Raw genomic sequence first — 22,897 nt, 5'->3', positions numbered from 1 at the left:
TGGTTCTGGGCTCCGTAACATGCGCCTCCCATCATGGCACTTTCAGACTTTCTCCTTCAGGACGAGGTCTACCGCAACCCAACATAATCCAACCCAACGGCCGTTCACGCAGGTACTCCTACCTAGGAGATCGCAACCGCCGCCGGCCGGTTGGTCAGACCGTTAGCCGTCGCCCATCCACGTACGGCCGGCGAAACAACAGCAACAACCACCGAGAGCTCGGATCGACAGCCACCGCCCACCGGCCAGCGATCGACCGGCAGCGCTGTACTACACTCCCCGGCCGGCCTCGGGCTCGCCGCGATGGAACCGATCGGTCGCAAGGAGCGCGCGCCGGCCGATGGCGTCGTCGCGTGAGGAAAAAAACATTCCCCATTCCCTGTCGCTGCCGCGCGCCGCGCCGGGTTCAACCGCGCAATGATGCGGCCACATGCGCCGGCCGTCCACCGACGGTGCGCGCGCGCGGACGGGCCGTGTGATCATGCGGGCGGACGCAGGCGCGCCGCCGCCGTCGTGCGCGCGCTTGGACGGTCACGTTCTCCCGCTCGGCCCTGCGGCACCGACACCCTGCTCTGCCCCTTGCTCTCTCCTCGGATCGTCTATGCGCCCGGCGGTGCTTGCTTGTTCCGTTCTACTACTACCACCACGACGAGCTAGCTAGCTAGCTAGCTAGCTGCGTGCTTTTCAGCCTGTGCGGTTGGTGGATCCATGTGCTATGTGCGGCACGCGTCGTGCCGCATTATATGTGTCTCCCCTCGCCTGCTCACTTCTCCTGGTCCTGTACTGTACGTACGTGCATGTAGCGAAGCCCAGCACGCCGCGGCGAGCTGGGAGACACAGGTGTCGGTGCCAGCCAGTGTCTTTTCCCGGGTAGCACGAAGGGATGGAATCTATTATCTACTCCCCTAACTATGACACGCACGCACCGACAGTAAAGCAAAGCCCAGCCATCCAGTTTTGTTTTGTTTTTTTTTTTAAAAAAAAAGGTCCGTCCAGGTCGGACTAGTACTATTATAGGTGCCTCCTCCAAATGCACTGACGATTTCGCCAGCAACGCGGAGAGAGGAGGCCGGCACAGTAGCAGCAGGTGGCTCGGGATGCATGCGTGTGACGAGGAGATCTATCGGAGAGCGTTCGCACTAGGCGAGGAGTGGAGCACCAGCGATGCCGGTTTTGCGCTATTCATCGATTAAAGTTTGATTTTGCCGGCGATGTCGCCGGCCGTCTGTGTCATGTTTGACCAGAGATCGATGCACAGACCAAGGGAAGGAACCTAACCAGACCGGCACGCTGCTGTAGTTCTCGTCGACTGGATTTTCCCCAATCGGACCCCGTGAACTGCTGCGTCCACGTCCTGCGCCAGTGGCACCTGATATGACACGCCGAGCACTGTCAAGTTCAAGTGGCAAGTTATGAACCCCCGGACTTCATGGCCGGCCGGCCAGCCGTTCCGTGATTACGGGGCCGTTTGGGAGGGCTCCGCGCGATAATGAAGCTACATTTTCAAGTTCCACCGGCTCCGCTTGTCCGCCCATAAAAAAAGTTCCGGCTCTCCTAAAACCTCCCGCAGGAGCTCTTTACGGAGCAGCGCGTTTGGTGCGGCTGGCCCTACGGCGGACGCCGGCCGGCCCTCCCCCACGGGGCACGGACCCTGCTGATGCCATGCGCCGTGGGGCAGAGGGAGTCGCGCCCGCGACAAGTGGTCGCGTTACGGCCTTGCTGCAACGCAACTGGCCCGGACGCAATCGTCTTCTCACACCAAGCGCGCGTGCTCGACATGGTGACTGGGCAGTAGGAGTAATGAATTAATGTGAGCGGGCGGCCGCGCCGCGCGTCGTCGTCCGCGCCCGTCGACACGGCTCGCGCACGACGCTGCGCATGTGCCGGCGGTCACTCGAATCTCTTGCTGACTCCTGTCCGGCGCCGCGTCGGACGGGAGCATGGGGAGGCCCTCGTGGGCGGTGGTCGTCGCGTCGCACGGCGCCAGAGCAGGAAAGGAGAGCGCTGTGGCCACGATGACGGAACGCCCGGCGCGCGACACATGTGTCCGCGCCGCCTACTGTGCACGGGCGAATGGGCGAGTAGGCTTGCGCGGGTACGCGACCTCCACATGCGCGGCGGTGCCCCCCGGCATGTGCCGCCGCTTTTGGAGTTTTGGGAGGGCGCAGGCCTTTGCCTCCTTCGCGCCGTCGGCGCCCAACCCCCGGCTCAGATTAATGATCCTGCATGCACATCTGCTCAAGAAATGCTCCTGTCTCGGAAAATGAAAAAAAAATTTGTCCGAGGATTTCTCCAGCCGGGTGGTGGAGTGCACCCGCCTAATCCTAGTTTAGGATGAGTTTGAGGGGAATCAAGAAATGCTATATCGAGAGGCGTATGAACACGGAAAGCATACAAGGGTTTAGAGTGGTTCAGACCGCCGGAGCGTAAAACCCTACGTCTATTGTGAGATGTATTGCCTGAACTTGTGAATCTTGTGGTGTTCGTGGAACTTGAGAGCTTGCGACCTTGTCTTCTAACGTATGCGCTCACCCTTTTATAGACTCAAGGGGAGCGCGTACACTGAGCGGGGTCCCGACAGGTGGACCCGGTGACATATTAAATAACATACACATCGGAGTTTTAAATACCACAGATTTTGAAATCTTACTCTTTGGCCCCCCGTGCGTATCCTCTGCCAGGGTATGGTCATGTGCCGTCTCACTAGCACAGGGTATGCTGTCAGTGGCATGCGTATTAGAAGACGTGCTGTCACTGTAGGGTCAGTTCCCGCTGATAGACAAAGGAGCTATGTTGACCTGCTGTGACCTGCCTCCGCGCACTGCAGCAGCGCACACCGCGGCCCTCCTACAGCAGGTCGTAATAACCTTCGCTCTCGCGCGCGGCGCTGTGATGTGACTACACGCCCTTCGTCTGCACGGTGCGGTGATGCGACGCGCCGCCTCGGTAACTGGCGGGCTTACCGTGGTGTCAGCATACCTGCCCAACGTATCAGTGGGCAACCCATACCCTGTCTCGGGTACGCGCACCCCAACCACCCGCATTCTACCCGCATTAAATGCGGTAGTTGGACTAGCTTCTCGTAGAAGGCTGGCTGCCATCGGACACGTGGTGGTGCTGGTTTAGCGGCCTCTTCCCCAGGGGCACGTAGCGGGACCGAACCTCCTCCCCGGTGGGAAGGGAGGTCCAGGTCCCCCTGGCCGGTCCAGGCGCTCAGACCCCCTGGGGGTCCGGCTTCCACACGTAGGAGCCCAAGACCATCCCGCGGTGGTCCGGACCCGTGGTAGACGTTTCTGAGCACCTTATCCTCGCGGGCACGTGGAGGTGCCGGACCTGCTAGAGCGTGGGAGAGGTCCGGAGACCATGTCCCCAGCTGTCAGGCCCGGGCCGTACGCCCCGTCACCCAAGAGCTTAGGGCGAGGTTACAGATAACCTCGCGCCCCTCGAGCTGGACACTCTAGTAGGAGGTATCCCTGTCTGTACGTACCGATAATATCTAAATAATGAAACCTTACAGCTGGAACAATCCAAAATAAACCTTAGAACGATGAATTTTCACAACTGGAACGATCAGTATAGGCTTGTTTAGATCCTTTTATAAGAAATAAGCAAATGATGTTAATTTCGATGACATGGGAAAAGGTATGTGCCAGAGGATTTAAAGGAAAATAAAAAAGAATAAAAAGAAAAATAAAACGCAAGGGGGGTGAGGGGAAGGAAAGAAAATAAAAAATGGCTTTGTGTGTAATTCGAGCTTTGTGTTGGACATGTAAATTGTAATTAGTAACAGGCCGAGCTGTTCTTTGCTTTCCCCTGGCCACCCTGAGATTGCACAGCACACTTTTCCAGCGCTGCGGGCCTATTGGACTCCCACCAGGGGGAGACAAAGCAACCTTTTGTTTTCACCCCGTCTCTCGATCAATCACAATCACCTGATCAAGTGGACACCCCTAAAAAAAAACTGATCTTTTCCTCCTTCAATTCAATTATGGTGGAAATTCTATGTAGTATCCGAAATTTTGTCTGCTGGTCAATAGAAGAACCAACCATCAAGTTATTAGGACATGCAACTACATGAATTCCGCTGATGCAAAACTCTGTGTGTGTGTGTGTGTGTGTGTGTGTGTGTGTGGGACGGGAAGCTGAAAGGAGTTTAGCGGGCCAAATAATGGGCCGGTCTGTAGCAGGCCGGGCTTTCCCCTCTTGGCCCCCTGTGTGTCACTTCTTCATTAGTCTTGGCCGAGAGCGAGATGATGATGCTGCGGTCCCGGTCCTTGATGAACCTGCGGAAGGAAAGCAATACGAGATCAGAAACACGAAGCATGCCACAATCCACGTACGAACAGCTAGGACTATAGTTACCAAGAGGCGGCGATGGGGTCGGAGCTCCCGCCGGTGATGAGCTGTGGGAGCTGCTTGCCGGTGGCGCAGCTGATGGCGTTGGAGGGTCCCATAAGTTCGGCGGGGTGACACCGACAGGAAAAGGCCGAGGCGGCAGAGCCGCAGGCATGGGGTAAAACTGCGCGAGCAGCGGGAAGTCGGCCATAGAGTAGCGCCGTGCGGCTGCTTCGGCGCCGGTCGTCGACGCGGTGGCCGCCGCCAGTTCTCCGGCTTGAACGCAGGTTCATATAGGGGTTGTTTGGATCTATATGTAGCTAGTAAATCTGGTAGCTACTTTATTTGCTTTAAAAACATCTGTTAGAGATACGACAAAACTATATTTTTTTACCGGACTTGAACTGGATTTTAGGGGCGGAAATAATCTTCACAAAACCCGTCATCCCAATTCCGAATAACCCCTATATGAATCCACCACCAACAATATGCACGATCTGAACTTCCATAGGTCATCGGTCATCACTACAACATGAAATTCACAACAACCAATATTCAGCTCGGACTGAAAGGACAAGAGCTCCAGGATACAGAAGCAAGGTTTTCACCTTAAGAATGCGGCCGATTATTACCATGCAGAGTACCAACTACTGGCTAGGCTAATGCCTGAAAGCAGGCGGCCTTCTGACTTTGGTAGCCTGCTCGAACGCGTAGGCCATCTCGATCAGCCTCGGCTCGTAGCCCCTGAGCCCGCCGAAGACTATCCCGAAGGGGACTCCCTCCTCGCTGTACCCGGCCGGCACGGCGATGCCGGGACAACCGCCGATGGCGAGGACGGCGGAGATGTCGTTGTTGGCCACCACGACGGCGTCCAGCCGGTGCTCTTTCACCGTCTTCTCCAGGCCACCCGTGGACAGCTCGTTGAGCCGCCGGAGAGCAGCTCTCTCCGCTGCGCCGATGCCGGTGGTCTTCTCGGCCGCAATGAGATCGGCCTGCCCAAAATCTTTAAGCCTCTCCTGCAAGGATCGTTAACTCACCATCAAATCCTAGCGGTCTGCTTCAGCTACCATCGATGTTCAAGAGTACTAATTTTGAATATCGGCTGCAAGCACCCAAGATGAAAGGCTCGGTTAGTTACCACCTCTTTTGGATGTGCATTGTTGAATGCTATGACTTGTGCGAGGGAGCGGACCGGAGAGTACAGCAGGTCCTTCAGATAAGCATTCAGGCTCAACTTGAACTCTGCATTCATCAGAAGGCCCATTTGGTCCCCGAGATCGGTCCAATTCCCTGCGAGGTCAAGATCCTTTATCAGGATGGCGCCGTGATGCCTGCCATGACCAGGTGTAGGAATTAAGTTAAATTAAAATACTTTACCAGAAGACGACGAGACGCGTGCTAAGGAAATTCTAACTAATCCTGAACTTATCAAATAGCGCTGAATCAACAGGACGAGGTTCAGGACGCATTTATTACCTCATTGTGCTGAGATGCTTCTCGTAGACCCTCCGGGGCTCAGGAGCATACTGCTCAAAGAAACCCCTGAGGACACCAATCCTCTTGCCCCTTAGTCCGTCGATCCTCAGGAACTGCCTGTAACCACCATGCGGGATGTACTTGGAAGCTGCTCCAGTCGCTTCAGCGTCAAGCTCATCATAGCCGACAATGGCGTCCAGGACATGGACGGCATCGGATACTGTACGACACATTGGCCTGCCAGGACAAACAAGAACTCAGTTACCCATCTGAACTTTCAGAGTGATTTTTTACAGGACTTGTTGGTAGAGACTTACCCTATGGTGTCTTGCCTGGGCGTGATCGGGATGACGCCTGACCGGCTGGTCAGCCCAACTGTTGGTTTGATCCCAACCACGGAGTTGAGCACCGACGGGCAGATTATGGAGCCGGCCGTCTCCGATCCCAGCGTCACGGCAGCCATGTTCGCCGCAGCGGCGACGCCAGGCCCGGCGCTCGACCCGCACGGTGTCACCGACAGGACGTACGGATTCTACGCATTATCAAATTTGTGATAGTAAAAAGTTTTGAAATGCAATTATAGCAGTAAAAGGTTTTGGGCGCTAATAATAATATATACCTGGGTCTGGCCGCCGCGGGCGCTCCAGCCGGGATCGACTTGGCGGAAGTTGGACCACTCGGTGGGGTTGGCCTTGCCGAGGATGACGGCGCCGGCGCGGCGGAGGCGGGCTGCCACGCCGGCGTCGCGGCGGACCACGGAGCCGAGCAGCGCGAGGGAGCCGGCCGTGGTGTTGAGGCGGTCGCGCGTGGCGATGTTGTCCTTGAGCAGGACGGGGACGCCGTGCAGCCCCGCGGCGCAGCGGCCCCCCGATGCCGAGCGCTCGGCGTCGGCGCGCGCCGCCTGCGCGAGCGTGTCCGGGTTGACCTCGATGACGGCGCGGAGTAGCGGGTTGAGGCGGGCGATCCGGTCCAGGTAGAACCGGACGAGCGCCGCCGAGGTGAGGCTGCCGTTCCTGAACCCCAGCTGAATGGCGTCCACGGTGGCCTCCTGGAACTCGAACGCGCCGCCGCCGCCGGCCACCAGCGCCAGGGTCAGGGCCACGGCGGCGGCGAGCACCTGGAGCCGCGGCTGAGCCATGCTATGTCCAGGTAGCTCAGTGCTGCTGCACTCTCAGTGCAGTGTACACATATTGATATTGTTGCTGTCAAAAACTGGCTTGCTCGTGAGAATTGTGCTTGGTCCTTGGCTACGGGGCCCCTTCTTTTTGCTGCTTTGTTGGGATGCTTCATGTCGGGCATCGGCAGAGCGGCAGAGGACCAGAGGTTTATCTGGGCCACGCATTTGTGCAAATGGATGCTCGCTCTGACAACGGGGGGATGGTGAGAGGCAAGGTGCCGTTGGGCAGGTGAGGGACGAGGAGCAAGAAAATGGGGGCACTGCTCTGAAGCTCCAGGATCATGGCATCCACTTGCGAAACTCGTTACCTGTGCTCCACCTTTGATGTCAACTTCAACTCAACTCCACCATACTCCGTCGTGCTCCGTCCACTGAAGCATCCTACTCCTACACAGACCCGCATGATGCGGAGATGCGGATGAGAGCCTTGTGTCCGTCCATCAGCGCCGCACGAGCAGCAGCAGATCGAGCGGCGTGACCTACGGGCGTTGGTTCTGAAGGCTGACCAGCTCTTCCCAATCCATCCATCTTCACAGGAGCTGATGCCACCCCTGCTTGCCTCAAGGTGCCGGAAAGAAGTCACCAGCAAGCACGCTGCACGTGGTTGCAACATCTGCAACAGCTCGCCGAGCCTGCAACATCTGCAACCGCAGTTGCTAATCACATACATAATTTCTGCTTTATATTCAACCGACCAGACAAACAGCTTTGGCAGCAGTCCATCCTGCATATACAGATACACGATGCACATTGGGATACAAGCATCTATCCGATGATTTCATCAGACCAGACCGACAACGCGGTGGCAAGAAGAAGCATGGTTCTCGAACTACAGTGAATCAGTAGAACGTGAAGGCGAGCTTTAACGACGAGTCAACGACAAAGTACAAGCTCGAGCTCCAAAAGGACAAAAGCTTCAGGATCATTCTTGTATTACGCCCACAAGCATAAGCACTGAAGCAAATCATGCATACACAACCTGCTCACCGCAACTGCTATAGACAGAGCATTCTACAGACGGCTTCGCCTTGAATATGTCACAGATTTCCTTGCATCCACTGTTACCTGGTAAGACCTTAGGGGACAGTTTCACGGTCATTCTTTTCATCAGGGGCGCGCATCTGAATACAAGCTTCACAAAGTCAACTTTTATTCATGCCCGCTTCCTTCCAGATTTTCTATTGCTGCTTCTTCGAGAGCCATCAAGGAAATATTCTGATTTCTCCAGTCTTTCGGTTCATCACAAGGACAACTATTCCAGCATCAAATGCTGAAATGCAGTTACACATATTTCTTGAAAACGCAGCCAGTTCAAGTGAAGAATTACCTTAAGTCGTTTTATGACCAACTTAAGACTTTGTATGCCAGCACAAATCCCAAGTAGATTCAACACCATAGCACCAAAAACATGTCCCCACGTTAACAAATCTAGCCTCAAAACAGAAAAGTTAGGAAGCTGGGCTATTTGTTGCTTCAAGTCCTGCTCCGCATCACCTGGTGGGATGCTCTGGAAATTTATAAAACTCTTATGTGAAAGGAAATAAAAGACAAGTATAGTGGCAGAAAATGAGAATTGTCAAGTGACCACACACCCCAGCATAACAAATCATGCATTTGGCGAACTTGAATAACAAAGCTACGAGCATAAACAATGCAAAGCTATAGCATAATGCTCCTCTGATTGTCTCAACACTAAAGCCTGCTGTTCCTGGATGGGTTGTCACTTGGATCATTTGCTATAGACTTATAAGTGGCCAAAGAACGCAGAAGTTTTGAGTAACCATGTTAATACAACATCGAAAAGGTTATGTCGCCGTCATCTAAGCAAGCAATGTGACAGCATTCATACATGAGATGGAAGGCTCTCCTAGTGAATCTTTTCATAGAGGACGAATGTAAATATAGATAGATGTAATGGAAACACTAGAACAGAATAATACAAGGGCAAATAAGGATGTGTTGCAAATTGCAAGCTTAACAAGGAAGCGAATTTGCTTTGAAAATGTAGGGCAAAAGGAAAAAGGGCAGGTAAGAAGTGCTAGATTGTGTTGGGAAGTTCCCTGTTGTAGTCATACGAAAACAGTATTTGTAATTGATGTATACAATTATGAAATAGTTTCTACGTATTTGGGTCGCTGGATAAGGTTAGGAAGTGCTGCAACTTATTGCATGGACCTTCTGATTAAAATGGATTGTCATTTGGAGTTGCAGACTGAATTAAAGTTAAGTACGTAATATGTATGCACATCAACACTAGCTGTTTTTCTCAGGTCGAATTGATTTATCCTGGTCAAAGCTTACATGGTATGCAGAGACCTTGGAGACTACACTTCCATTAATCCTTTCCTTCTTTTTTGGAGAATTTTGGAAGCGCCAACGATTTTGTTACCTTTACCTCCTCTAAGCAGAATTATACTTTTCTAAAATAGCCAACATTTGTCACAAGACAAGCTGCACTTAATAATTTTTTGACAAAAAAACAAAGCAGGAGATGAGATGCACCCGCATTTCAATTGTCAAATCCAGGCGGCAGACGCTCTCCTCCATCAGCTCATGCAGGCACCACATCTCACTGATTGCTACATTCCTGAAGGCACACTTTCAGCGCCAATGGATATCCTTCACCATAGGTGCTAAAAATGACATTGAAATCCTTGCTCATGTAAGTATCCATGGTGAACTTTTTTAGTGCAGGGGCTACAATGTCAATACCCCCAATCCACCAGTCAGGAGCCACAACAAGCTCCTCAATCGTCGTCGAATGGAGATGGACCATGCCCGCGCCAAAATGCCAGAAACGGCGCAGCTCCAGCACACGCAGGCGCGGACACTGCAGGACCAGGACACCGATGTCTATGTCCAAGTGGCAGCCTGAGATAGAGAGCCTCTCGAGCACAGAGAACTGGCGGAGCCAGGTCACACGATTGATCACATTCAGATTGATCGATGTTGCACGGTGGAAGATGGGCAGCTCAAAGGGAATGTCGCGACCCACCATGTCACCGCGAAATACTAGGCTTAGCACCACGGGCGCCAGACGCGCGGCGGTGCGCAGCAGAGAACCAACGCCCGCGGCGGAGTACCTGTGGTGCTCGGGGACATCGATATCGAGGAGGCACAGTTCTGTGCGGGAGACCTGGGCGAGGGCGGTCTCGAGAGCGCCCAGCGCGAGGTCGCGGAAGGAGAGCTCAGGGAGGTGCCTCCAGAGGCCGCGCAAGCGGCGCGAGAGCAGGCTGGTGTGGGCGACGGCGCGGGCGCAGCGGAGGTGGAAGAGGACCTGGAGGAGGAGGTCGTCGGGAAGGCCGCTGATGTTGTCCACCCCGTCAGTGTTGCCGTACGGGCCGGTCCGCGGCCTGCAGAGGCGGCGAGATTCGAGGGGTGGCTCCGAACGGAGGGTGAGATCCGAGCGCAACTCCATGAAACCTTACCCCTAGGCAAAGATTGCGCTGTTGGGGACTGGGGAGGAGTGAGCGCCTGAGTGGGCGGGGGATGTAGGATCATCGGCGGTGTATTGCAGGTGAGAGACGGTGGCCGGAAGCGGATGGAATAGGGCTGGCGGCCAGCGGTGGCGGCGGCGCGGTTCGGCGGGCAATGGAATTTAGGATATGCTAAAATGCTTATCATTTTTTTTTCTTTTGAGAGGATATGCTAATGAAACTTGAGCAAACGATATGGTATTAGATTTTCCTTTTACTGAGAGGGATTCCATGTGGAGCCCTTGCATTATCAGCAACTCGTGCGTTGTTGGGAAAATATTAGGCTGAAACCTTGGAAACTTGAAAACGTCTTAAAAAACATACTTATAAGTATCAAAAGAATTGAAATGGTACATGCATAGTACATCCAAGGATATAGTTAGGGTGCAAACTAAGTCCAGAACAAATATGTTTACAGAATGACTCTGCAACCAAACCATTCATTGAAATTTGCATCTTCATATGAAATTTTTTAAATTAACAATAGTATAGAAATGGTCTTTGATGTTTAACATTAGTCTCGACTGCTGTTGAATCTGAAGGAGGCTTTAGTTTCGACTCCTAAGTCCAACAGTTAGCTAGGTGGCCGGTGGGTGTAGGGATATTTAGTCGCTGTTAGAGCCACCAACTAGGACTAAAAGTTAAAACTTTTAGTTCTGATTGGTAACACCAACTCGGATTAAAGGTACTCCACAGGTTAGTTTAAAACAGGTTAGTTTAAAAGGATAACATCCTATGAAAAATCACATGTGTTATCTGCGTGAGGTGGTAAGGAAGCTGTACACGAGGCAACAGATTATTGATGGTGGTTGCCAATTATTTTTTTCAACTCTCACACCTTTTAGTCTCGGGACTAAAGGCCGGGAATTTGGAAAACAGGACAAATAACGATTTCCAACCAGGAGATTCTGTACTAGTGTAAGTTTGCATCCTAAGTTTTATCACAATAAATATATATGGATGCACTATGAATGTGCGCTATTTTATTTTTTTAATACTTGTAAGTATGTTTTTATGGGTTTTGTCATGTTTGACGCCTTTATTCAAGGTTCGACCTGAAGAACTTATCTACTTTTATATGGTATCTGCTTCATCACTTTTCCACGTGTGTGTTTGAGCTTGTACTAGTTGGAGCATATCACAAACACAAAGGTACTGGAGTATCAGTGTCTTAACAGCGGATGCAATAGCCAATACAAGCGCAAAGCTTGCGCTTCTCCCTAGTCATATGTGTTTTTTTTCCCTCGAAAGACGATGGCGATGCTCATACGCTCGTGGTGGCCTGCCACATACCAAGCATCTCTGAAAAAGAAAAACTAATCAGTATTTGGGAGCAAGAACACACTCCACGCACTCAAGTGAGTACGCGCACCAGTCCCCACTCCGCGGCTATGGTTGACCCGCGTCTCCAGGTCGTCGCCGCCGTCATGAGCGCGGCCCTCGCCGCCGCCGCCGCCGGCAGCGGCCAGTTCGAGTTCCAGGAGGCCACCGTGGACGCCATCCAGCTGGGGTTCAGGAGCGGCAGCCTCACGTCGACGGCGCTCGTCCGGTTCTACCTGGACCAGATAGCCCGCCTCAACCCGCTGCTCCGCGCCGTCATCGAGGTGAACCCGGACGCGCTCGCGCAGGCGGCGCGCGCCGACGCCGAGCGCTCGGCCTCCGGGGGCCGCTGCGCCGGCGGGCTGCACGGCGTCCCCGTCCTCCTCAAGGACAACATCGCCACGCGCGACCGCCTCAACACCACGGCCGGCTCCCTCGCGCTGCTCGGCTCCGTGGTCCCGCGCGACGCCGGCGTGGTGGCGCGCCTCCGCCGCGCCGGCGCCGTCATCCTCGGCAAGGCCAACCCCTCCGAGTGGTCCAACTTCCGGCCCGTCGAGTCCGGCTGGAGCGCCCGCGGCGGCCAGACGCTGGTAACCAATCTCACTTTCACCCATACATATTATATCACTTCCGTTAACAAATGCAAAATGCAAACTGTCTGGATCGTTATAAATATATAAATGTGATATTTTCAGTGACCTTGTTTGAATCTGAAACGTGGGTTCTCATGAATTTGTGAAGAATCCGTATGTTCTTTCGGCCACGCCGTGCGGGTCGAGCGCCGGGCCGGGCGTGGCCGCGGCGGCGAACATGGCCGCCGTGACGCTGGGGTCAGAGACCGACGGCTCAATACTCTGCCCATCGTCGTCCAACTCCGTGGTTGGCATCAAGCCAACAGTCGGGCTGACCAGCCGGTCAGGCGTCATCCCGATCACGCCCAGGCAAGACACCATAGGGTAAGCCTCTCCCAGGTCTTGTGAATCACTCTGCTGAAAGTTCAGATTGGGTAACTGATCAGTTCTTGTTTGTCCTTGCAGACCAATGTGCCGGACAGTATCCGACGCCGTCCATGTCCTGGACGCCATTGTCGGCTACGACGAGCTTGACGCTGAAGCTACAGGAGCAGCTTCCAAGTACATCCCGCGTGGGGGTTACACGCAGTTCCTGAGGATCGATGGACTAAGGGGCAAGAGAATCGGTGTCCCTGCTGTGTTTTTTGAAGGGTACGATGACGTGCGTGCGGCGGCATATCAGAAGCACCTCAATACAATGAGGTAATAGCTTGATCCACTAAATCACAATCAAGCTTTAGCTTGTTTAGACCTAATATCTGTACAGTATTACATGATTATATTAGATGAAAACCGGCCGATGGTTTGCTCGAGACATTCAGTATTACATTCGAAGTTCATTCAAACTCTGATGTTCAGAACCATCACTTAAACCATTGACTGCTACAGTTTTTTTTTCTTCACCAAACGGTGAAATTTTGAGATGAAACAATATTACAATAAGTATGTATTTTAATTTCTGCATTCACATCTCCTTTTGTGATAAAAATCTTCTAGACGAAGTGACAAGCCGACGAGGCAATTGTCTAATTTCTGCTCTTCATGGCAGGAAACACGGCGCTACTGTGATCAAGGACCTCGACATCGCGACAAATTTCAGTGATCTGTATGACCAGGAGACGCTTCTGATGAAAGCAGAGTTCAAGTTAAGCCTGAATGCTTACTTGTCAGACCTGTTGCGCTCCCCGGTCCGCTCCCTTGCAGATGTCATAGCGTTCAACAACGCACACCCTGTGGAGGTAACAAACTGAAAAAAATCTTCCTGTCTTTTGAACAACCAGATTGGCTGCAGTTAATTTCTGAAGATAATTGTGGCTGATAAGAATTGCTGACCCTTTCTGAATCCAGCATGAAGCATGAGATGATCAGATGCTGACGACCTTGATGGCTCGTTGCAGGAGAGGCTCAAAGACTTTGGGCAGCCCGACCTCATCGCCGCCGAGGAAACCAACGGTATTGGCGCCAAGGAGAGAGCTGCGATCCGACGGCTGGACGAGATTTCCACCGACGGGCTGGAGAAGCTGATGAGGGAGCACGGGCTGGACGCGATCGTGGCGCCCAACAGCGACGCCGCCTCCGTCCTCGCCGTCGGCGGCTACCCGGGCATCGCCGTGCCGGCGGGGTACGACACGGAGGGAGTCCCGTTCGCGATCTGCTTCGGCGGGCTCAGGGGCTACGAGCCGAGGTTGATCGAGATGGCCTACGCGTTCGAGCAGTCTACCAGAGTCAGGAGGCCACCCACTTTCAAGCGCTAGCTAAGTGATTAGCATGACGGCGTATTGCAGCGAATTTTATGGATAGGACTCCGTGGAATGGAAATAAGCGCCTTGTAACTTCAATGTCGTCACGAGGTTATTATTCTGGTATCTCAAAGAAACATGGGAATGAGAACACTTTCTTAATTCCACCCCGAACGTAGAAAATTGAAGGCTAGGCGTGTTGCATGGCGTGTAGACGCGCTGCGTTGACGGCCTCCGCACTTGTCGTGCCGTCGACTCGTGGTCGTTATTGGAAAGGCACGCGCTGCACGACTCGGTCAAACCTCCCTGTCCTTTCCGTTTTTGCCCCCGCGCCAGCCCCAGCCTCCCTGTCCCTGCCATTCCGGCGCCCCCCCACCGCACGTACGCCCGGTCCACGCGCCCGGCGGCGTCCGCACCCCTGCGGCGGCCTCCGCGGGCGCCGGCGGGTGGGGTTAGGTCAGTGGACGCGGTGCACGGACGGACGGCACGGCCCGACCTAACACATTCCTTCCACCTTTCCTCTCACCCTTTCCGGCGGCGGCCAAACGCGACCAAATTCCTCCGTTCTCTCTCCTCCCCCCCGTCCCGTCCTCGCTCGCGCGATTCCTTTTCCTCTCTCTCGCTCGCCAAAAACGGAGCAACCAAGGGGAGGAAAGGGAAGCGGGCGAGGGAAAGCGGGCTGGCTCCTTCCCCCGTTCCGGATTGATCGCGAGGTTCGGTTTCGACGCTCCCAATCTTCTCTGTTCCTGATGAATGCGTTTAGTTAGTCCGATTTTTTTTAACCTGCGGGTGTTGCTGAACTGGGTGGGATCCGTGGGCATCCTGGAGGCGAAGAGGGAGGGTTCGCGCGGTTGCTCCTGGTTATCTCTGGTGCGCCGGCAGCCGCATGTTTGTGTAGTTCTGATCCTGGTGGTACCGTGCTGTTAGATTCTTGTACAATCGGGGGCGGCTGGACGGACCATGTGAACCGCTGGCGGATTGGTGCAGAAGTGTTAGAGGAGGATGTACGGGACCGTGAAATCTCTTTATCAATTGGGAGGAAACGGATAGTGGGGTTTGAGTAATGCGTGATGATGGGTCAATGACTCAATGGCCAATACTATGATCGTGATTCGGGAATGAGTTTTGCTTAGAGTTCATTGGCCATTTTCCAAAACTGCTGATTTTTTTTTGCGACTTTAGTTAATCCTGTACCTTAACAACTGCACTGTTTCAAATACTTCACCTTTGGTATCACCTAGTGCCACGTTTTCCCCGGTATCAACTTGGAATGCTGTGGCACTATAGGGGGAGTTCGCTTACCTTCCGAGCAATTCGGTTATATTGAGTCTGTCGCATTCATCTAAGTGTCCACCGCAGTATTCACTGATAAGCCTCCTGATGAACATTCTACTTATCATATACCTGAATTCGTGGGCTTTGCATGTCATATACATTGAAAGTAATGATTTGATTTATATTTGTATTCTGTCTGACCTTACCTATCTTACAACTATGCTTTTGTATGTTGTCTCTATACTTAGGCTGATACGGATTCCAATGTTAGTGATTAAGAGACTAAACTGGACATGAAGCTTGGATTCTAGATGATAGAATTTGTTTTCTGAGTGAATCTAGGAAAACTGGATAAAAAGAATATAGAAGGCTATGCTGATTGTGTGTGTGATTTCCTCCTTTTGGTTTGCTGAAACAATGATTACAGCGAACCACTGCTCGAGGTTCAGATCCTTTGCAATTTTTGGTTTGCTTACGAATAAGAGAGGAGTCTAATGGAAATAGCATTCATTAAATTCTGTTTTCTTTTTCACCAACACCTAATGAGAGATCTATCTATCTTCCTTTCTTCTTACAATGGATTGCGTCCTTATTATGTCTATTTAGCTAGGTGGGCATTGGTAATAACCAAAGTTGAAGTGGAAAAGAAAAGGATAGTATTCTGACCATTGATGCCCCCCATTTTAGCAGGGTCAATGACTTTAGCTATGTACTCCGCAGCTTACCCTTACTTAACTATTACAAAGTTTGAAGTGGGAAAGACAGTGCAACATGGCATGTTGATCTACTGAAACACTTTGATGTTGAAACAAGCATCCCAACAAGTGCGTGATTTGGGAATGTCTTGTAGATGGTGTCCATGTGAATCTTAAGTTGCTCAACTAGATTTATCCATCTCTTGAATTGTTGACAAAATTATTATCATGCACGGTCTGCTCGACATGCTTTTTCATACCTAAATGTTGAGAATGACATTTGACTACAGAACTCTCATCAGATTTTGTGTCATCACTTCTTATTTTTTTCAGGATTAATACCTTTTTTAAGCTATAGTTCTATAACGCTCTCCCTTTTATTTTCAGAAATAAATGCGCTGTGCAATAGATATCTGAAGCAAGTAAAGATATACCATCTCACTCTGTTATACAGTTTCATTAGCACACTGATGGCTGAGGTGTTTGCATGACATCCTCTTTGAGCTTATATGGGGTAGGTGTTCTCATTTATACTTAAGAAATTTATTATGATCCTATGAGGCAATTACACCATAACTCTTATTTTTACAATGCAAATATAATTATAGGGAACACTTCAACGCCATCTTTTGAGCAATTCCTGCCTCAAAGCATATCTGATGTTTAATTTATGCAGAGCAGTGGTTGTATTGGTAATTTAAGCAAATCTCAGTCACTTCAAGATTCTAAGCTGAAAGGATCTTTAAGAAAGAGGTCTCGGTATTCATCTACTGGAAACAGAAGGCGATGGCAATCGGGTCAAAATGCAATGGAGAACAATGTTAGCATATCAGTTTCTCTTGAGGGGAATATCTCGTCGATTCCGAACTCAATAGTCAACGATTCTAAAATCTCTATGGAAAACGGGGTAGATACATCATTTATCAACCATGGTATTATTTTATTTTGAAATCTTAGTATCCTGAGATCTGTTTAATAAACTATATCTATGTTTGGATGCTCACTACGTAAGTAGATAAATAAAGGTAGCTTGATTATGAGCTAAATATGTCTGTAGTTGTTTCATCCATTAGACTGTAAAGCATCTTTGATTTGCAGTCTGGTGAAATAAAATAGTTAATTGTGCTTTTACCAATACCAAAGCTGTAACTAAATTAGTTGGCACTTTGAACAAAAACTTTACACACAGGCTTGATTTTCTTTTAATATAATGAAAACCTCATGATACAAAGGGCTGTTGTAGTGTCAAGTCATTTTACAGAACATTGCTTCTCATGTACTTTCCTTTTTCCAGGGGAAGGCTTGTGTTAGCTATGAACTTCTGTGATCCTGTATTTTTTTTTGACACTCTTCTGTGATCAGTTATTCAGACAATAACATATTTTTGTACCTAATAGCCTAGTCAACGATACCTGTTTTTTGGGGTATGGATGAATAAATAAGACTTGATAGGAAAATCATTTGGAGACTGATTATAAATTTTGTTTCTACAGCTGCTATAACATGGGCTGATATGAGAAGGCAATGGGTTGGACATCAGGCAGAAGTTCCCAAAAAGACACCTCGAGAGCCAGTAATAAGGTTTATGTCTGATCCTCTTCCATTTACCTTGTCTGTCAGATGGTGTTATATTGATTCCAAGAAATCCATAGATATAGATTAGTCTCACAGGTATTTGGTAAATTGGCGACTTTAAAGATTCTGTGAAATTTCTAATGATTTTGTGAAATTTCATAAATGCATCTGCAAATTAACTCCTTGATTTTCTATAGTTGTTTTAACCAAAACTATAGGTATTGTAGCTAATATCCTAGCTAGTTGATATGATTAGCGCTTGATGTACTTGTTCTGGCAAAAAAAATACTTGAACCTGCTGTCAGGAACATGTAGCAAATTAACGATGTTAGTTCATATTGAGGAAAGCTTCTAATTGTTGTTTAATGCTAGTTATATAGTTTCTTGATTCATGATAGGCTGCAACCTATACTTGTAAGAAATCAGTTAGATTTCCTAACTTATCTTGCTGGGTTCAGAATTCCCCAGTCTCAATTCCACTGTATCTTTCTCATTGCAGTTGGTGCACAACATATGATGATCTCTTGTCGACAAGCGAACGTTTTCCACAGCCAATCCCACTATCTGTAAGATCCCTGAGCAGAAGCTCCTTTTCATCTATGGGTCATGTTTTCAGCTTCTGACTTGCAGAATCCTTTTAGGAGATGGTTGATTTTTTGGTCGACATATGGCATGAAGAAGGGCTCTATGATTAGCTGACCCTTGGCTTTCTTTTAACCTTGCTGTTAGAAAATCCATCACCTTTCTCCCCACAAGATGTAATCTCCATAAGAAGCTAGCAACTACGGACTTGTTGCTTAATTAGTTCCAACATTTGGAATTGGAAGACTGAATTGAAAAGGAACTACAGTTGGGTTGGTATACTTTCTGATATTTGGACATTCGCTGTCAGCTTTGTCGCTTCTTGCTGAAGGACACACTCTATGGCCTGTCAATCCGAAATGAATGGTTGTTTATACGGGTAGAAAGGGGAAGGGCCATTGTAATTTTCTGTAAGACGATCATTGTGATGTTATTGAAGAGTTGATGTTTTGTCAACATTTGTCATCTGCTTTAACATTTTGCAATATTACTAACAAAAATTTGCTAAAAGAAGGGGGCATAGATGCAAATGTACTAGTAGATGGTGTTGACTATGCGATAGTATTCAACTAAAAAAACGAAAAAGAAACAGATAAATCATTTTCAATGCCAAAAGAGAGTAAACATGGAAGCAAGGGAACCGATTCTGAAATAATTTGTTTGTGGAACATAAATCTTGGTGCAAGATGTCCGATATCGTATCTAGTGAGTTCTTTTCTGTTTACTATTTGAATGCTACCTGATCTGGATGTAGCCTCTCAACCCCATCTACGGTGGAAGCTAGAGATGGTAATGCTTATGGTTGAATTGATACGGTATTATTCACGGCTTTTTTATTGTCAAAAGTCTGAAGCTTTCAAGTGATGCTTCAATATGTCTCTGGATCTGTTACGACTACAACATCACTTTCGGTAATCAGGGAACCAATTTAAGTAGAATGTTCATGATGATATTCACACTGGACCTCTAATGGCCAATTGCTTTCTTATAGATTGGATGCTTTGGTTTATCGCTTTCGCCGAACAAAAAAAACCCGAAAGAAATGAACAGTGATGCTGCCTTAGCCGATAGGAGCACGTGTGGAAGCCCTCGAAGGTCGAAACTCGAAAGTAGAAACACGGTCAGAAGCCAGCGCCGGTTTACGGTTTATTCGCCCGGCGACCGACCACAGCGACGCGCCTCTCGCTCCTCGCTTTCTCCCCTCTCTGCGCCCCGCCCTCTTCTCCGGCGAGGGAATCAGCCCAGCCCGCGTCAAGCACACGCGCCTATCCGGGGAGGGGCCTCCGATCCGTTCCGTTCCCCGTGCCCGCGGCGCCGATGGAGAAGGTGAAGAACCTGCTGAAGCCGCGGCCGACGCCGCAGCAGCAGCTGCGCGAGTGGCAGCGCCGCCTCCGCAACGAGTGCCGCGTCCTCGACCGCCAGATCCGAGGTCCTACTCCCCCGCCTCTCCTCCCTTCCCTTCTGTTTCCCCCACTTTGCCTTCCCCCGGGGCCCCGAGGGGACGCGCCATCAAGCCTTCGCGTGGCGTGGAATGGTATGGGGGATTTCTCAGATTCGTGGTTGGGTGTTGCTTCGTGCCCGCCCTAGGTCCGCCTCAGAAACTGGCAGCATGGTGACGCGATTAGCCACGCGCTTCCTGCGATCGTTGTGTTGGGCGCCAGGCCCTTCAACCCTTACCCGTAGCGCTGTTGTGGTTTTCGCGATCGTTCCGGGACAATATGATTTTGTGCATCATTTGTTCTTACTTCTCGTTGCCTTGTTTTCGCAGATGTGCAGAGGGAGGAGAAGAATGTGGAGAAAGCTATCAGGGAGGCTGCCAAGCGCAACGACATGGGATCCGCAAAGGTGTGCCCAGTTTAATCTCGCTGTTTTGTGTAAGCTTTCCTCCGTGGTTAGTCGCTTGTAGGATGATCGTTGGGCTGCTGAGAGTATCGCAGATTCTTAGTGTGGATGTAGGAGCAATTCAAACACAAACCAAATTAAGCTTCTGCCACTAAACCTGCAAGATTTTATGAATTGATATTCAGTTTCTTCTATTAACGTGTGTTGACTGTTGATTGCTATTTGTCAATAAAAGCAAACTTACAGATTATTTAATTTCAATTATTTGAGCTACATGATCTGCCTTTTCTCAAATAGCTTTGCTTTAGGTCTTAGCATAGGAATAACAGACATGGTAGCAGGAATGCTTGCACCGAAAGAAAGAATACCATAACTTTAGCACTTTTTATGATTAACCTCATCTTTGACTCTGCATTATTATGTCAGAGTTATCATTTGAAAGTCATTTATTTGTTCTTGATCTTTGGTTGGTTAATTATCAGAAGGAAATGAAAACTATTGACGGATTGTTGCTTATGTCAGATCATAAGTTTTAGTTATTTTCCTGTCCCTAAATAATTGTAGCTCGCTATTAGTGGTTCTAGTATCTGGTCTTTTTCATCCTTGTTCTAAAGAATGTCGTCATTATTATTGACAATCTGGTAGTTGGGGGTTATAATAGCAGATAACAAATAAGCACACTCATGCCACTGGAATATAGTCCCTGAGTACTCAGAGATTTGAAGTAGTTAAGAGGTTGATGAAAAAAATGGGTGCCAAACAAGAAGAAAATAGGGAAGGTTGCTTGGCTACCAAATTATCATGTTGGTGTTGGTTGTTTCCAGGATAGTAGAATTAGAAGAACAAACTACTTTATATTCTCCAAAGGAGTTAGAAAATTAAAATTATTCCCACCAGCAATGCCGTTATAGCAGTTTTCAGGAATTGTGTCATCAGTAGCAACATCATTCTGGGGGACAAAAGCAAAAGCTGTATTGTTCACTGAAGGTCACTAGTACATTCAGTTATGTTGCACTCTGTCTTATTTGTTACTTTCCAGAGAATTCAATTATCCTGAGCACATTACACATCTCATATACATATACCAGCTCTTCTCTGTGTTTATGCCCTTCACATATAATGTTTCAAGTTTCAACAGACATAATACAGTGTAACATTTTCATGGCTGACCTTATCTGTCATTACAAGACCAGCAGTTTGACTTGCTGTTGATATTATGATTTCTTTTTCATGTCAGGCGCTCGCTAAGGAACTTGTAAGATCAAGACGCGCTGTTAATCGTCTTTATGAAAACAAGGCTCAACTGAATTCAGTATCAATGCACCTAGGAGAAATTGTTGGTATGGCCTTTTTTATTTGTTTTTGTGATTTTTTGTTGGTTTAGTGTCTTAATTGTCCATTAAAACCATGCCCATGAACTTATTGAAGAGTGATTCTGTTAGTTAATTATTTTCAATGGCAGATCCTTGTTGTTGACAATTTCTGTAGTATCAAGTATCAAATACAGACGAAAACCTCTTTGTGCACAATTTTTCTGTTGGCACTAATACTGGGAAGCATTGACATGTTTTGCAAACTGAAATTTGTACATGCCACTAAAAGTGTCACCCCCTTTTCTGCTTCTAGGTATCTCATTCCAGATTATCTTTGACAGTTCTTCCTGTGATTGCATTACTTCACAAAATCAAATCACATACTAGTATGTTATTTGAATTTGGGCACATTCATCTGTAAGTTTAGTTGGTCCAATAGCCAGTGAACACACAGATTGAATTCAGGACCTGTAGTTTAGCAAAATCACTGTTGACAACATACTAGTCTGACACTTTCATTCACCTTTCTTTTGTAAAGGGATTAGTGCTCTCAGTTTATGTCTACTATTTCCTTATTTTACAATACATATACAAGTAATTCATGTACATGCAATTTTTCAGCAACTGCAAGAACAGTGGGCCATCTGTCCAAGAGCGCTGAAGTGATGAAAATTGTTAATAATCTAATGAAAGCTCCGGAGTTGGCTGCCACGATGCAAGAATTTAGCAAAGAAATGACAAAGGTAATATACTACTTGTAAATTATCAGTAGTTGCGTATGTTGTCCTAAATATAAAGCAATTGCTTCCATTTTGTGTGCCCTGTTCAAAGACTTCAAACCTTCCGTCAAATCAAAATATCTTTAAACATCTGCTGACATGTTAGCATTCCGACTCTAGGCTGGTGTGATGGAAGAGATGGTGAATGATGCTGTTGATTCAGCTTTGGACTCTGAGGACATGGAGGAGGAAATTGAGGAGGAGGTCGACAAGGTTCTTGCTTCGGTAGCAGGGGAGACTGCATCCCAGCTACCAGATGCTGCCAGGACACAGAAGATACAGCAAGCTTCAACAAGCAAGGCTCCAGAAGAGGTAAATACTTTTGCCTTGCAGTTTCTTTGCATGTAAGTTACCAGTACTCTGAATTTGATGACCCTGGTTGGGCACGTTTTGCAGCGACAAGCTGTTGCTGAGGGTGTTGATGACGATGAGGAAGACCTAGAGGAGATCAGGGCCCGGCTTGCCAAAGTGAGGTCGTAAACCATGCATCCCTGTGGCGTCTAACTTGCAGAGTCCATGGTCTACGATACATGACATCCAAACCGTTGTATGGTAAATTGGGTTGATGAGTGATGATGGTTGTTTCCCCCTCGCTTGACCCGGCAAGGTATTGTTGTACAGTAAGCAATGTGATGTGGACAGTGACTTGTCGTCACTGTTGATCTGCGATTTAAGATTTAGCACAGAAAAAAAAAACTGAATAATGGTTTGTCTACTCTTCAGTATGTCACGTTCTCACGT

General features: G+C 49.1%; 6 protein-coding genes across 8 annotated transcripts; 3 read left to right on the top strand and 3 right to left on the bottom strand.

The window, feature by feature from the left end:
* Window positions 1-3,828: 3,828 nt before the first annotated feature.
* LOC112879498 lies at window positions 3,829-4,656 on the bottom strand. The gene is made up of 2 exons (XM_025943761.1): window positions 4,363-4,656; window positions 3,829-4,283 (listed from the first exon to the last, which is right to left on the bottom strand). The coding sequence occupies exons 1-2, from the start codon at window positions 4,626-4,628 to the stop codon at window positions 4,154-4,156; spliced, it is 396 nt and encodes a 131-aa protein (XP_025799546.1). The 5' UTR covers window positions 4,629-4,656; the 3' UTR covers window positions 3,829-4,153.
* Window positions 4,657-4,723: 67 nt separating this feature from the next.
* On the bottom strand, window positions 4,724-6,991 carry LOC112879497 (probable amidase At4g34880). Of its 2 annotated transcripts, XR_003226087.1 has the most exons (6): window positions 6,431-6,991; window positions 6,129-6,343; window positions 5,812-6,048; window positions 5,477-5,666; window positions 4,944-5,351; window positions 4,724-4,860 (listed from the first exon to the last, which is right to left on the bottom strand). XR_003226087.1 is itself a non-coding variant. In XM_025943759.1 (5 exons), exons 1-5 carry the CDS (start codon window positions 6,947-6,949, stop codon window positions 4,995-4,997), a joined length of 1,518 nt encoding a protein of 505 aa, XP_025799544.1. In that variant the 5' UTR covers window positions 6,950-6,989; the 3' UTR covers window positions 4,834-4,994. The 2 variants fall into 2 exon arrangements, 1 of the variants encoding a protein (XP_025799544.1); XM_025943759.1 differs by having other exon boundaries at window positions 4,834-5,351; window positions 6,431-6,989.
* A 2,566-nt stretch (window positions 6,992-9,557) lies between these two features.
* LOC112881208 (FBD-associated F-box protein At4g10400-like) lies at window positions 9,558-10,406 on the bottom strand. The gene has a single exon (XM_025945890.1). It carries the CDS (start codon window positions 10,404-10,406, stop codon window positions 9,558-9,560), a length of 849 nt encoding a protein of 282 aa, XP_025801675.1.
* A 1,391-nt stretch (window positions 10,407-11,797) lies between these two features.
* On the top strand, window positions 11,798-14,258 carry LOC112881457 (probable amidase At4g34880). The gene is made up of 5 exons (XM_025946154.1): window positions 11,798-12,374; window positions 12,526-12,740; window positions 12,822-13,058; window positions 13,405-13,594; window positions 13,754-14,258. Exons 1-5 carry the CDS (start codon window positions 11,856-11,858, stop codon window positions 14,108-14,110), a joined length of 1,518 nt encoding a protein of 505 aa, XP_025801939.1. The 5' UTR covers window positions 11,798-11,855; the 3' UTR covers window positions 14,111-14,258.
* A 251-nt stretch (window positions 14,259-14,509) lies between these two features.
* LOC112882734 lies at window positions 14,510-18,680 on the top strand. Of its 2 annotated transcripts, none has more exons than XM_025947861.1 (6): window positions 14,510-14,808; window positions 16,453-16,579; window positions 16,742-16,997; window positions 17,559-17,646; window positions 18,140-18,206; window positions 18,282-18,680. In XM_025947861.1, the coding sequence occupies exons 2-6, from the start codon at window positions 16,553-16,555 to the stop codon at window positions 18,333-18,335; spliced, it is 492 nt and encodes a 163-aa protein (XP_025803646.1). In that variant the 5' UTR covers window positions 14,510-14,808; window positions 16,453-16,552; the 3' UTR covers window positions 18,336-18,680. The 2 variants fall into 2 exon arrangements, with proteins under 2 accessions (XP_025803646.1, XP_025803647.1); XM_025947862.1 differs by having other exon boundaries at window positions 14,511-14,808; window positions 16,747-16,997.
* Window positions 18,681-19,327: 647 nt separating this feature from the next.
* Window positions 19,328-22,874, top strand: LOC112883191 (vacuolar protein sorting-associated protein 24 homolog 1). The gene is made up of 6 exons (XM_025948453.1): window positions 19,328-19,651; window positions 19,991-20,067; window positions 21,302-21,404; window positions 21,999-22,120; window positions 22,277-22,468; window positions 22,553-22,874. Exons 1-6 carry the CDS (start codon window positions 19,540-19,542, stop codon window positions 22,634-22,636), a joined length of 690 nt encoding a protein of 229 aa, XP_025804238.1. The 5' UTR covers window positions 19,328-19,539; the 3' UTR covers window positions 22,637-22,874.
* Window positions 22,875-22,897: the final 23 nt, after the last annotated feature.

This window comes from Panicum hallii, chromosome 2 (genome assembly GCF_002211085.1).
Source record: "Panicum hallii strain FIL2 chromosome 2, PHallii_v3.1, whole genome shotgun sequence".
NCBI classification, from domain to species: Eukaryota; Viridiplantae; Streptophyta; class Magnoliopsida; order Poales; family Poaceae; genus Panicum; species Panicum hallii.
The sequence above is the reverse complement of the archived record's forward strand: the minus strand, read 5'-3'. Positions and strand labels throughout refer to the sequence as shown.

Excerpts from the sequence above, each read along its gene's own strand:
- LOC112879498 (XM_025943761.1), bottom strand. The coding sequence starts at position 4,628 with ATGAACCTGCGTTCAAGCCGGAGAACTGGCGGCGGCCACCGCGTCGAC. Across the intron at positions 4,284-4,362 it reads GACCCCATCGCCGCCTCTTG|GTTCATCAAGGACCGGGACC; the intron begins GTAACTATAGTC and ends TTCCTTCCGCAG.
- LOC112879497 (XM_025943759.1), bottom strand. The coding sequence starts at position 6,949 with ATGGCTCAGCCGCGGCTCCAGGTGCTCGCCGCCGCCGTGGCCCTGACC. Across the intron at positions 5,667-5,811 it reads AAGCATCTCAGCACAATGAG|GCATCACGGCGCCATCCTGA; the intron begins GTAATAAATGCG and ends TGGTCATGGCAG. Across the intron at positions 5,352-5,476 it reads ACAATGCACATCCAAAAGAG|GAGAGGCTTAAAGATTTTGG; the intron begins GTGGTAACTAAC and ends CGATCCTTGCAG.
- LOC112881208 (XM_025945890.1), bottom strand. The coding sequence starts at position 10,406 with ATGGAGTTGCGCTCGGATCTCACCCTCCGTTCGGAGCCACCCCTCGAA.
- LOC112881457 (XM_025946154.1), top strand. The coding sequence starts at position 11,856 with ATGGTTGACCCGCGTCTCCAGGTCGTCGCCGCCGTCATGAGCGCGGCC. Across the intron at positions 13,059-13,404 it reads AAGCACCTCAATACAATGAG|GAAACACGGCGCTACTGTGA; the intron begins GTAATAGCTTGA and ends TCTTCATGGCAG. Across the intron at positions 13,595-13,753 it reads ACAACGCACACCCTGTGGAG|GAGAGGCTCAAAGACTTTGG; the intron begins GTAACAAACTGA and ends GGCTCGTTGCAG.
- LOC112882734 (XM_025947861.1), top strand. The coding sequence starts at position 16,553 with ATGACATCCTCTTTGAGCTTATATGGG. Across the intron at positions 17,647-18,139 it reads CCTCGAGAGCCAGTAATAAG|TTGGTGCACAACATATGATG; the intron begins GTTTATGTCTGA and ends TTCTCATTGCAG. Across the intron at positions 18,207-18,281 it reads CACAGCCAATCCCACTATCT|GAGATGGTTGATTTTTTGGT; the intron begins GTAAGATCCCTG and ends GAATCCTTTTAG.
- LOC112883191 (XM_025948453.1), top strand. The coding sequence starts at position 19,540 with ATGGAGAAGGTGAAGAACCTGCTGAAGCCGCGGCCGACGCCGCAGCAG. Across the intron at positions 19,652-19,990 it reads CCTCGACCGCCAGATCCGAG|ATGTGCAGAGGGAGGAGAAG; the intron begins GTCCTACTCCCC and ends TTGTTTTCGCAG. Across the intron at positions 21,405-21,998 it reads GCACCTAGGAGAAATTGTTG|CAACTGCAAGAACAGTGGGC; the intron begins GTATGGCCTTTT and ends GCAATTTTTCAG.